Source organism: Notothenia coriiceps, unplaced genomic scaffold (assembly GCF_000735185.1).
Source record: "Notothenia coriiceps isolate Sejong01 unplaced genomic scaffold, NC01 NC01_scaffold00021076, whole genome shotgun sequence".
NCBI lineage: Eukaryota > Metazoa > Chordata > Actinopteri > Perciformes > Nototheniidae > Notothenia > Notothenia coriiceps.
Window position 1 is genome coordinate 28,402 of NW_011353777.1, and position 11,418 is coordinate 39,819.

General features: G+C 41.6%; 2 protein-coding genes across 5 annotated transcripts in view; one reads left to right on the top strand and one right to left on the bottom strand.

Annotated features, from left to right (window-relative positions):
- Positions 1-475: 475 nt before the first annotated feature.
- On the bottom strand, positions 476-6,424 carry LOC104953090 (mitochondrial basic amino acids transporter). 3 transcript variants are annotated; one of them, XM_010780012.1, is made up of 5 exons: positions 6,036-6,424; positions 4,995-5,043; positions 3,810-3,853; positions 3,575-3,658; positions 476-2,570 (listed from the first exon to the last, which is right to left on the bottom strand). In XM_010780012.1, exon 5 carries the CDS (start codon positions 2,554-2,556, stop codon positions 1,819-1,821), a length of 738 nt encoding a protein of 245 aa, XP_010778314.1. In that variant the 5' UTR covers positions 2,557-2,570; positions 3,575-3,658; positions 3,810-3,853; positions 4,995-5,043; positions 6,036-6,424; the 3' UTR covers positions 476-1,818. The 3 variants fall into 3 exon arrangements, with proteins under 3 accessions (XP_010778314.1, XP_010778313.1, XP_010778312.1); XM_010780011.1 differs by having other exon boundaries at positions 476-2,589; XM_010780010.1 differs by lacking the exon at positions 4,995-5,043 and having other exon boundaries at positions 476-2,589.
- Positions 6,425-6,970: 546 nt separating this feature from the next.
- Positions 6,971-11,418, top strand: part of slc25a47a (solute carrier family 25 member 47a) — an 8,759-nt gene continuing 4,311 nt past the window's right edge. The window contains exons 1-5 of one of the 2 annotated variants that reach the window (XM_010780014.1): positions 6,971-7,154; positions 7,555-7,598; positions 7,690-7,761; positions 8,443-8,616; positions 8,802-8,893. In XM_010780014.1, the coding sequence (XP_010778316.1) occupies positions 7,118-7,154; positions 7,555-7,598; positions 7,690-7,761; positions 8,443-8,616; positions 8,802-8,893 (419 nt within the window). In that variant the 5' untranslated portion in view covers positions 6,971-7,117. Of the gene's footprint in view, positions 7,155-7,554; positions 7,599-7,689; positions 7,762-8,442; positions 8,617-8,801; positions 9,067-11,418 lie in introns of both variants that reach the window. The other variant, XM_010780013.1, reaches the window with a different exon arrangement.

The following is an 11,418-nucleotide window of genomic DNA, read 5'->3' on the forward strand; positions in this document are numbered from 1 at the left end:
CCAACTGATGAAATAGAGACTTTAAAATTGCTTAAACTTGGACATTCAGGGAACCACACAACCTTAGAATGAAAAATATATGTTATATGTTTAAATATATATATTTACATCAACACAATCTCACATTAATACAGTTACATCCTTCACATATTGCATCAGCTGGACTACACATTAGCTGTCGAATCACCATGTTTCAGATGTAATCCACCTTACAGTCAGAGGGGACAGTCGCTGTTCAAGTGGTGGAATTATTGATTTAAAAAAAAAAAACATAACAGAAATGTCCCTTTGCACTTTCATTTCTCCTCATCGCCCACAAACCAGTCTACAGCCATGGAGATGTTCAAGTTTCTCAGCAGCATTGTACAATTCAAACATTTAAATTTAAGCAGGAAATCTTTTTTATCCTTCCTGTGCGAGTACAGGTGTGTTACATTCAAAGTACTGAAAGTGCATCCGTGACTTCCTGTTCTCCAACAGCCTTTCAAAGATAGTCTTCACACACAACAGTAGTATGACTTGTTAAGTTTACAACAAGAGAGTTTCAGTAGCACCTACGATTTACTTCCAATACATTAGCATTTTAGTAGGGGAGCAACTACGATTTTTTAACAGATTTTCAACATTCAGGCATAAATAACAGAAAGATAAACATATATGATACGGACCACGCACATGCAGAAAGCAGACAAGGCCCACTCGTTAACAATACCTTAACATTATTAAGCTAATATACTAACTCGGAAAATAAATAAACTGCAATAAAGCCCCAATCCAGAGGGGGAGGTACAGTATGGGTACACCAAAGAAAAAATACCTTCTATCTTTATCTTCTAAAAATGTAAATAAAACGAAAATAAAGTGATAAGGGTCATACTAAATTAATTAGACATTTAGAAATCCCCTAGCAGTTTAAAAAGCTTTGAAAAAAAGAACTGAAAAGTATAAAAATGAAACAAAATAATGGAACACGTGAGGGGCAACATGTATCCCGTTTCACTTCTGGATCAGGCCTTTAAAGCAGAAGTAAAGTTAAAGTGATAAATAAACTTCACATTGTTTGGTAAAACCTAAAATGCAATACAGACAAACAAGACCTAAAACAAAAGTCCATCTCTAAATCCTGCTACGCACGCTTCAGTCCCTTCAATTTCAGTCAGAATTGGGTACTGACGTGCGCCGCATCGAGAAATAGTGCTTTAGTGGGGATTAGATTGTAGCTGCTATATGTTCATTTGGTTTAAAAGCACACAAAAGTGATAAGTTCTGCACAAAAAAAAGCTATATTCCATCTCTCTCTCGGCTCTCGACAGGATACAATTCAGTCACAAACAGGTGCTTCAGCTTCAACAAAATACAATTATTCATATTATAAGGCAGGGAAAATGTTTCCAATAAACATTAGAAAATAAATGAATCAAAGACAATGATATAAACACAGATGCAGTTAAATATATATATAGAGATATCAACCTTCAGTGCACACGCTACCTAGCCACACCCTCACTTTTGTGGCTCAGTAACAAGTCTGGATCAGTGTAATACAAGAGATTTGTAAAACTGCTGCAAAATAACTTAATTTCTTATTAGAGGTAACACGTTTACAACTCTGCATCGTCAGAGGCGAGACTGAAACTGAGAAAAATATACACTTATTTTCCTTTGTTTCCTTTTTAAAATGACAGACTGTTTTTGACTTACAACTGGGAATGACTGGTCTGTTGTGAGAGTTACTAACAGTAATAACGTTTTTTTTGTTTATGTTTGTTTCTTCTTTCCATGCTCTAGTAAAGTGCCCATGTTGAGACTTTTGTGCAATCACAGGCTGGAGGGGTGGGCCTGCTGCTGAAGCTGCGCCTGGTGACCCGTCGGGGCCAACTCGCAGTCTTTAGGTCCTTGCCCCTCCCCCCGGGAGTACATGAGGATGAGGGTGACGGTGGCGAAAGTGGCTGCGTTGACGGGGAAGGCTCTCAGCAGCGTGGAGGTGAGGCCTCGTGTGAACACCATGTAGCCCTCTCTCCTGACGCTCTGCCGCACACAGTCGGCGATGCTGCTGTATCGGTACACCCCCCCCACCCCGTCCGCCTGCAGCCGTGATTTGATCACATCCACGGGATAGGTGGACAGCCAGGAGGCGATGCCAGCCATGCCCCCTGCAAACAGCAGTTTGGGGATCATGAAGCGGTCATCTGGCTCAAACCCGAGTCCTCGCGTCAGCACGTCGTAGGCCAGGAAGTACACCCCGAAGCCGGGTGTCTCGCGAATCAGTGTGGTGACCATGCCTCTGTTCACGCCCCGCAGACCCTCCCGGTTGTAGATGCGTACCAAGCAGTCCAGGGAATTCTTGTACAACTTCCTGGAGGACTTCTTCTCTCCAGTACCCTGCAGCTGCAGCCGGGTTTTAGCCAGCTCCATGGGGCAGCAGATGACACACTGGATGGCACCCGCTGCTGCGCCCGCCAGGAACTGGTTCATCGGGGTGTCGTGTCCCAGCAGACGCATGGTGTTCCCCTGGACTCCAAACACTATGGCGTTGATGAATGTGAGGCCCATCATGGGGGATCCGATGCCTTTGTACAAACCAAATAACTGTGCAGGGTCAGAGACATCGTATTAGACAACATGTTTTTACACATAGCCAAAATCTTAAAAAACAATTAAATGTAGGGTCTCTAGATTAATTGCAAAAGTTGTCTTTCACTTACATTACTCAGTTAATGGATAAAACACTGGTTTAATAACTGTTGAGGTCATATTTGGCAAAAGAATGTTGCTTATCATGCAATGTTTTCAGATTTGGCTCCAATGCTAAAACTAATAGAAATACAATCGTAAAAATACGGGTTGAGCACATGTAAAACTCTGACAAGTTTTACTCTGTTCCTATGTCAAAAAACTTGCAGATGAAATCTAGCAGGCTGGCTCCTGTTAAAAGCAGAATATGTTCTAGTGTAAACAACACATGTAGCCAACTTCATCGAACAATTTCTGTCTTTCTGTAATAAAGGTGCCTGCAGTAAACGTGAACAAAATGACCTGAAGCTTCCAAAGCAAAGATCCTGAGAAACACTGCTCCTTCAGTTCACCTTGTCACAAAATATGTTTTTCACCACCACCCTTCAACAGCTAATAGAATTTCTGACATTTGGAATAGAAAATCCTGTGATGTAAATATATTCCCTGGGCTAAAAATAACTGATCTAATTGTTAACAAAAAGAAAAAGATCACAATGTTAACACCGAAAGTGAAAACATTTTAAAACCGGGGAAAATCAATGGACAAGTCTGAACCCTCATCTAGAGTATCCAAGTATCCCACACTTAGGCCTCACTAATTAAAGTTCCGTCTTAAAATGAAGAGTGACATAACTCTCAGTTCACTCTGACCTCACTACCTTTAAACAAGTAGAGGCCACAACGGCCATGTTGGCCGTACTTTGCTAAAGATAGATTCTGTCTAACTTAAGTTAGCTGACCTAGAAGACACCGTGTATATAACCTAACCATAGATACTTATCGGTTATATTACAGCACGCATTAGAATTAGATTAGCATGGGAAATAAAACCACGTACCGTCTCCTGCCGAATGATGGACTGGAAACAGTGAAAGGTCCCACGGTACAGAGGCTTGTCCACACTCTGGACCTGCAGCCTCACCTGGAAAACAAGAAACATCAGTCTGTTAAAGCCAGAAAAAACACAGGTATACATACATATGTTTAAAGGTACAGAGTATAGCCTAAAATGGCTTGTTATATAACCCGGTAATAAACAGTATTCTGTTCAAGAAAAAAAGCACTTGGCCCACCTTAACCGTGTCAAATGGGTGTCCAACCAAGACTCCAGCAGCCCCTGCAGACAAGAGGAACAACATATTTAATCACAATAAATTGTACAAAAATAGACGTAATGATAATTTTAACATGATTTTCATAAAAGAATACTAAAATGATTATGGTCATTTTTACATCATTTACATTTTCTTAAAGACAATAAAAAATGGCTATGGTTTAAGGATTGGTACCAAATAAAGATATTTGTTTAAGTCTGTAGAATATGGTTTGTTGTCAAGCAAATATTTGATTAAAAATGTTATTTTGACAAACATTGCAGCCTGAATTATTAATTATTTGCCTCATGCAATTCAAAAAGAGCAATGATGCCCACATTTGAATTAATTGTTCAGCCCTAATGGACACATTCATTCAATCAAATAGTTCAATTTTTGTTAATAAATTAATGACAACACAATTAAAAAAAAAAAATTCTATTAGGCTTCAATCTTCATAATCATCAACACAGTAGGTGTCCAATGGTATCATAATCATAAAGCCAAACTTGTGGGAGTTAAATACAAAGGTTTTTCAGATATTTAAGCACACACTAACACTGGTTGTTTTGCACATCTGTCACTAAGCGTAATGTTATTTACTGCCAGCTCTGCCTTTTTGCACACAGTCCAAACATCTGCTAAGTCTTCATATTGCTTTATAACACTTTTTCTGATTACTTTAGCACAAACACATCAGGCCTGTTTAGTTCTTGGCCTATTTTACTCGTGTTTGAAGGCCAAACCTCTTGCTGCTGGCACTGTTGTGTAATTTTAGAGCGTTCCACCATCTCCTCCAGGGTAACACTACATTATCACCCTCTAAACTTTATTTGGAGCGCCTGTAAAAGTTACATAAGCTGTGCTAGTGAATCACATGCCCAAGTTCTGATGCCAGATTGGGCTTCTGATCTCAGTCTCCATTGAAACTTTATTACAATTCCTGGAAAGGCCACAAACAACATTAGGCTTTAACCACAAAACAAAAAGAATCTAAACTCAATCCAAAATAGGACAGCATTTGGGTTTTACAGGCAATGTGATGATCTAAATTTGCCTAATTGAGATATTTTGCCAACAGTTTCATTTAGTTACTGGCCCACTGTGTCACAACAGTAAACAAACCACAGGAAGCTTATCCGTCATAAGCACCTGCTGTGTCACCTGACTTATTTGTGAAAAGGGCCAATCAGGAATGAGTCCCAACTGTAATCTAGGAAAAGAACACAAGCAGGCGTGGGTTTAACACAATGCTGATTGGTAATTGACCTCATTGCACTGCTCTGATCCTAGTGCTGGGAAAACAACCGGACGAGTGTGTTTAATCATAGCTGCTAAAACTGTTTTATTTAGTTTGTCACGAGCCAGCTTTGAATGCCAAAGCAAGCTGGTTTAAATGTCAACATCAGTGGTTTAAAATGTAAAGCTTTCGTTTTGACCAAAACAAGAACAAAGTTATCCTTAGTCAGCAGCAGCCAGCTTCCCATTTCCCTGAATTGTACCACACTGAGAGGGGTGGGATGTGCCATGAAAGTCAGCGTTAAGGAAAGAAAGCACGGGATTGATCTGCGGTTTGGGGCTGTGTAGATTCACGTCATCTGCATATGGTGTGTGGAAACTTTAAACAGCCAAGCCATCTTAGCGTTAAAGCTCAGGTTGCACTTATGTAGTGTTTGCATTCTTGAGATTCTCAACAGGGTGTCCAAGTGGAGGGACACCAGGGAGAAATGCAGAAGGTTGGAGCATCCTTGGTTAGCAAGCACCTGAAATGTTTTTCCCATGTTAACTTCAAATTCTGTATTCAAAAAGTGTGTAACATAACATGTATTAAGTGTTTTGCTATTAAAAACACTACTGTAAGACAACAAGGAAAATGTTCTCCAAAATATTTCATATTTTCATCCTCTACTTGACCCTGGAGGTAAGGCAGAGTCATTTACAGCTTTGCTCAAAGTGAAAGTTTGCAACCAGGTCAAGTACAATCAGAGGTATTTACAACACTTGCTAAAGAATGACTTCCTGTGGTGGAATTTCAAAAATGCACTTGTAATCTTGAGATATAGTCGCATCACAATGGTAGAGATGGTTCATGTTTTTTAACTGTTACAAGAGAATAACAAATTGGTATTTCACTACATATGTTAATATAATTCCTCACATCAAGGTTGTCAAATGTACTCATCTAACAAAATATAAATGACTCACCTCCGATGCATCCAGCAACGAAGTCCATCGTCGCTCTTCAACGTCCCCTGACAGTAGCGGAAAATGGACTAAATATTACCTACCGTGAAACAGACAGTTACAGTCACCAACTGTGTAATCTACCGTTAGGTAGACTGATTGACACTTTCAGTTAGCGTCTATGTTAGCTAGCGCTGGCTAGCTATGTCCTAGTCCCCCTCTATGACCTGACAACAACCTACAGATGCAGCCAATATGTGTAATGTGGGTCGTATTACTAAGCTTGTCCTCTAATTATCCTCACAATACTCTCCTGTTGACCTTCTCAGTGAACTGTTCTGGCGTTAACAGTCAATGCAGACACCCTCACCGCTAAAGCTGTCTATCAAGAAGGTTTATTCTAGCAAGCTAACTAGCGTCGCCGGAGATAATTAGCAATGGGCGGGATTTACCCGCCTCGCTAGAGTTTCTATCCAATCCGGATGAAGACTTGTCGCCGACACCCCGCTTCAGACGTAATCCTCGTCACTCATTGGCTGCTCAGCACAAGAACTCCCCAATGTTGAAATTCGTCATAAGTGCATGTGATGTTTTGCTTTTGAAATCCCCATGAATTCTCGTGTCAATGGATAGAGGCATTTGTTTCATAATTCAAACGTGTTTGGTTCGATAAATGTATCGAGCACTAATTTCATTATTCATTAATAGGCGGTTTGACAAATTATATCATCTGGTAGGCCTACCTACCCTTCAAATGTTCAGTCAAAAAGGGTTTCAAAAGTAACGTTGTCCTGTAAAGCCTCATATAATATAATATAATATAGTTTGTATCATATCATATACAATATAATCAGAAAATTAAGGTTTTGTGTTGATCGTTTAATTGTTGTGTATACATAACAAGTCTACTCTTTAGATGCAGTAAATCTTTCGGCTGTCTTCGACAAAAATCGGGATGAATGTTTGTAGTCGAGCCGGCTAGTAGTCCTGTCACGCCTCCGCTACACACGTAACAGCAACATACTCAAGGTTACAGCATGCTGCTAGAGCAAGAATGGGGACTAATCTGACAAGTATCTGTTGGTCGTACACCGTCTGACAGGATGCATATCAAGGATTTTGTGTCTGGATCCCTTGCAGGTAATAGCACATTTTAGCCCTGCCGGTTTCTAATGTAACGTTAGCCGATGGCTAAATGGCTAGCTACTGTAATAGTATGATGCAATAACCATATAACAGCATATAGGAAGATTATATTAACCCTGACATATATATGTTACGTTGTTTAACATTGTGTGCTTCTCCTCTTATTCGTGGTATACCTTGTTAAAACGCATGTCGTATACATGTTTAATTCATGTACACAGCCTGTGGGCAGTGTTACAGTTAGGCAACAAATCAACACGTTTGACTGTCCTCTCAGTTTAACACATGTTGAAGGGTTGGAGTTACAGCTCATAATCTTTAGGATCACTGTGTTTGTGTTTCTGTTCTTGTTCTGTGCCCTTGATGCTCCTCTCTTTTCTCTGGAAACACACAGGGGCATGTGGAGTTGCAGTGGGCTACCCTCTGGACACTGTCAAGGTAAACTGCAGTGGCCTCTATTTTAAACACGATGTCAATTTGGCTATGTGATGTGAATAAGGGGAATCATCATATTCCTTATTTTTTTTAGGTCCGAATCCAAACCCAGAAACAGTTCACTGGGATATGGCAGTGTGCAGCGGAGACTTTTTCAAAAGAAGGGGTAAGTGGAACCGGTGTAACAAATAGTGCAAGCGTGAGGGTCGACAGGTCCTTTTTAAACAAGTTAGTATGTAACAGTTTCTAAAGTGTAACATGTTCACTACACATTTTCAACAACTTTCTCACACAAACTTTATTCAGGGTATCTGCTATTGTTAAGATAACGATTACTCACAATTATTTCTCGATTAACCACTTGGTTATTTGATCAATAAAATGTTAAATTGTAAAAAAATCACTGTTTCCTCCTATAAGACTTGTATGACATGCTCAGCTGTCCTTTTCCCCCACCATTTAGTGATAATAAATTCACTGACATAGTGGATTAAAAATAACAGCAAATATCCACATTTACGAATCAGAGAATTTTGACTTTTACTTGAAAAATATGATATTTGTTGATTGATTTAATTGTTGACAACTAATAGATTAATCTTTGAAGCTCTAATGCTCATTATCAAAGTTAATTTGGACTTGCATTAGCATGAAAAGACAGTTTATAGGCATAAAAAGTGAAGTGATAGATAATAATGTAAATATGGTAAACATGGCATTGCTGATCCTGGTGCTAAAAGACACTTTTCAAGCAGGTAGAGAAAATAACAGGATCCTAGATGAGGAGGAGCATTCTTAGTTTGCTGCTGCTCTGTGGTTCATCTTTTTTTCCTCTAATTTGTTTCAGGTGCATGGCTTCTTCAAAGGCCTGTCCTTACCCATCACTACGATCTCTATGACCTCCTCAGTGGTGTTTGGCACATACCGGAACTGCCTGCAATGTCTAAGTCAGGCGCGAGGAGGTGGTCCAAACACCAAACCAGAGGTCTTCCTGTCAGGCATGTTGGCAGGGATAGCTCAGGTAATGGATACGACTTTACAACCCCCTCTTTTTGCAATGTATGTGTATATATGGCAGTTAAAACCCTAAAAACAAACATTTTCCCTTGGTTTCCCTGATGAAGAAAGCCTTACAGATAGTCTTAGTTGTTCACATTTTGAGATATACTCCTCTAATTCCCACTGTTGCATCTCTGCCTCCAACAGACGTCCGTGATGTCTCCAGGTGACATAGTAAAAGTGCGTCTGCAGTGTCAGACGGAGTCCAAGCGAGGCGGTACCAACATGCCCAAACCAAGGTACCGCGGCCCAGTCCACTGTCTGCTCAGCATTGTTAAAGAGGACGGGTTCAGGGGGCTCTACAAAGGAGCTCTACCACTCGTACTAAGAGACGCACCATCTTTCGCCACATACTTTCTGACTTACACAACCATCTGTGAAAAGCTCTCAGGCGGCAGCAAGAAAAGACCAGGTGAGAGCAGTCAACACCACGTTGATACCCACAAAAGGCTTATTTTTGTATTTTAATTGTGTCTTCTTTTATGCTCATCTCAAGATTCAAGGCTTTATTGCTTTTATGTGCACATTAGCTACAGTGTAGATATGGCAATGAAAAACTTAAGTCACATGCTCCTCCAACAGTGCAACATAAATATATATATATATATATATATATATATAGGACATCAAATAAATAAAACAGATAAAATAGTGCAAGAGAATGTTTTGAGATGTGCAAAAATGTAGATACAAATCAAATAGAAATAGTGCAAGAAAAGTATATATACAAGTATATATATACTTTGTTACAGCCCAAGTCATGTGATGATTATTATTTATATTATTATTATGTTTATTCACATGGTCACATTCAATAACTTGAATGAAGTCATTCCCGATTATTGAATGATTCATTCACAGCTCTTCTTCTTATCAGCGTCAGTCATCATGTTGTATCACAATCTAAATTGAGAGTAATGCAATAGCTGTAAACTTGCTCATAAACTAAAGCAGACGTGTGCAATACTCATCCCTTATCAGTGCATTACCTAAAGGAAATGGGAGTTGGCAAGACCCTAGTTTGAAGAAGCAGATAAGAGTAATGGCACGGGAGCAAAGCAACGTGCTGCTGTAAAAAGACAGCAGCAAAACATATTTAGCCACCTAAAAAGACTGTGAACTAAAGACATTTGATCCATTTATTATATCTATCTGGGTGGCAAAGTCATTGTCAGTGTTCTCTTCAGAGCCATCAGTGTCCATTGAGAAAAAACTGAGGTTACCTACTGTAACCCCAGCTTCTATGAGTAAATGGCGCAGCCCTCTAAGGCTATTGCTATTGGGTAATCCCCCTGCGCTCCCGCACAGCACTGAAACACTTGTAGTCCACGCCCAACCGCAAGGTGGGCCCCACCCTCGGGCCTCCTTCCGGTATAAATAGGAAGGNCGCTGAAGTTTCCTTAAGCCGCTCTCCAATACAGCGGCTAACACGGCGTTTCAAAGTTTCCTTTTAATTCCACTGCGTCACAGATCGATCCTAGGAATCTCCGTATCCTCGATTTCCGTAGATCCACGCTGTGGTACAAGTCTTTTTTGTTGACTTAATATTGCGGCAGTAATCTTAAACAAAGTGCCGCGAGGGACTAAACAAGAGAAAAAACTGAGGTTACCTACTGTAACCCCAGCTTCTATAAGTAAATGGCGCAGCCCTCTAAGGCTATCGCTATTGGGTAATCCCCCTGCGCCCCCGCGCAGCACTGAAACACTTGTAGTCCACGCCCACCCGCAAGGTGGGCCCCACCCTCGGGCCTCCTTCCGGTATAAATAGGAAGGTGGCCCCGCAATCTGCTCCCATACAACATAACTTTTCTTCAGCTATTCGTAGAGCCAGTGGGGCCCCGCACTTAGAGGGCTGCGCCATTTACTCATAGAAGCTGGGGTTACAGTAGGTAACCTCAGTTCTATTTCGTATATGGCTTCGCCCTCTAAGGCTATCGCTATTGGGTTAAGGGCGAAGCATGATGTAGTCTGCGCCCCACTGGGTCCGCCCGGCACTAGAAACACAGACATACCTGCTCAATAACACCCCCCTGCCTGATGTGCCATGCGTAATGGCTCATCACCGTACCTGGAACATAGCAAAACATGCCTATCTTCCCGACGGGGTGAAGGCTGGGAACAATACATACCGGCCGCTGTGAGAAAGTAGAGACGAAAGTCCCACCTCGTCCTGCGATCGTAGTGGGGGAACAGCAGCTCTCTGCGTGCAGACAGGCAGGAGAGCGCACAGCTGGATCCCTGACGTCACTCACTCTGACCAGGCACTCCGTACAAAGTGTGTCAGAGGAAAAAGGAAAATTCCTCAGGGTGTAGTGCGCTGTGAAGGTTCTCCGCGGGGGCTCCACCCGCCAGAGAACATATGCCTGTGACACAGCTCACCACACAGCCAGTGTGAGAGCCGTTGTGCAGAACAGAGGTGGCCCCGAATCGAGCGCTCCCTCAATAGTGCACGAACAGGCGGCTGGAACGGCGCCCAGGCCGCCGTAGCGCGCCACATAGCAGGACAGCGCGCGCACCGGGCCAGAGGAGATGAGATGTGGCTTCTTCCGCCTCGCGATTGTATGGAGGCGGAAAAAAACCCATCCCAGGGGATTCACTCCTTGACCTAAAAGTGCTTGTGATACCTTTGGCATCAAAGGCTGGGTTTAGGCCGTAGCACAGACCAAAGGCCATCATTCCTTGAATCCGGAGGCATGACGAGGGCCAACCGAAGGAGAGGCCGGATAGATTTAAACTCACCCTTTTGCATTGATTTAGAGCCAAC

Coding starts and splice junctions, on each gene's coding strand:
- LOC104953090 (XM_010780010.1), bottom strand. CDS start 6,063: ATGGACTTCGTTGCTGGATGCATCGGAG. Junction 3,659..3,809: donor ACCCATTTGACACGGTTAAG/GTGGGCCAAGTG, acceptor CTTGTTTTCCAG/GTGAGGCTGCAGGTCCAGAG. Junction 2,590..3,574: donor CCATCATTCGGCAGGAGACG/GTACGTGGTTTT, acceptor GACCCTGCACAG/TTATTTGGTTTGTACAAAGG.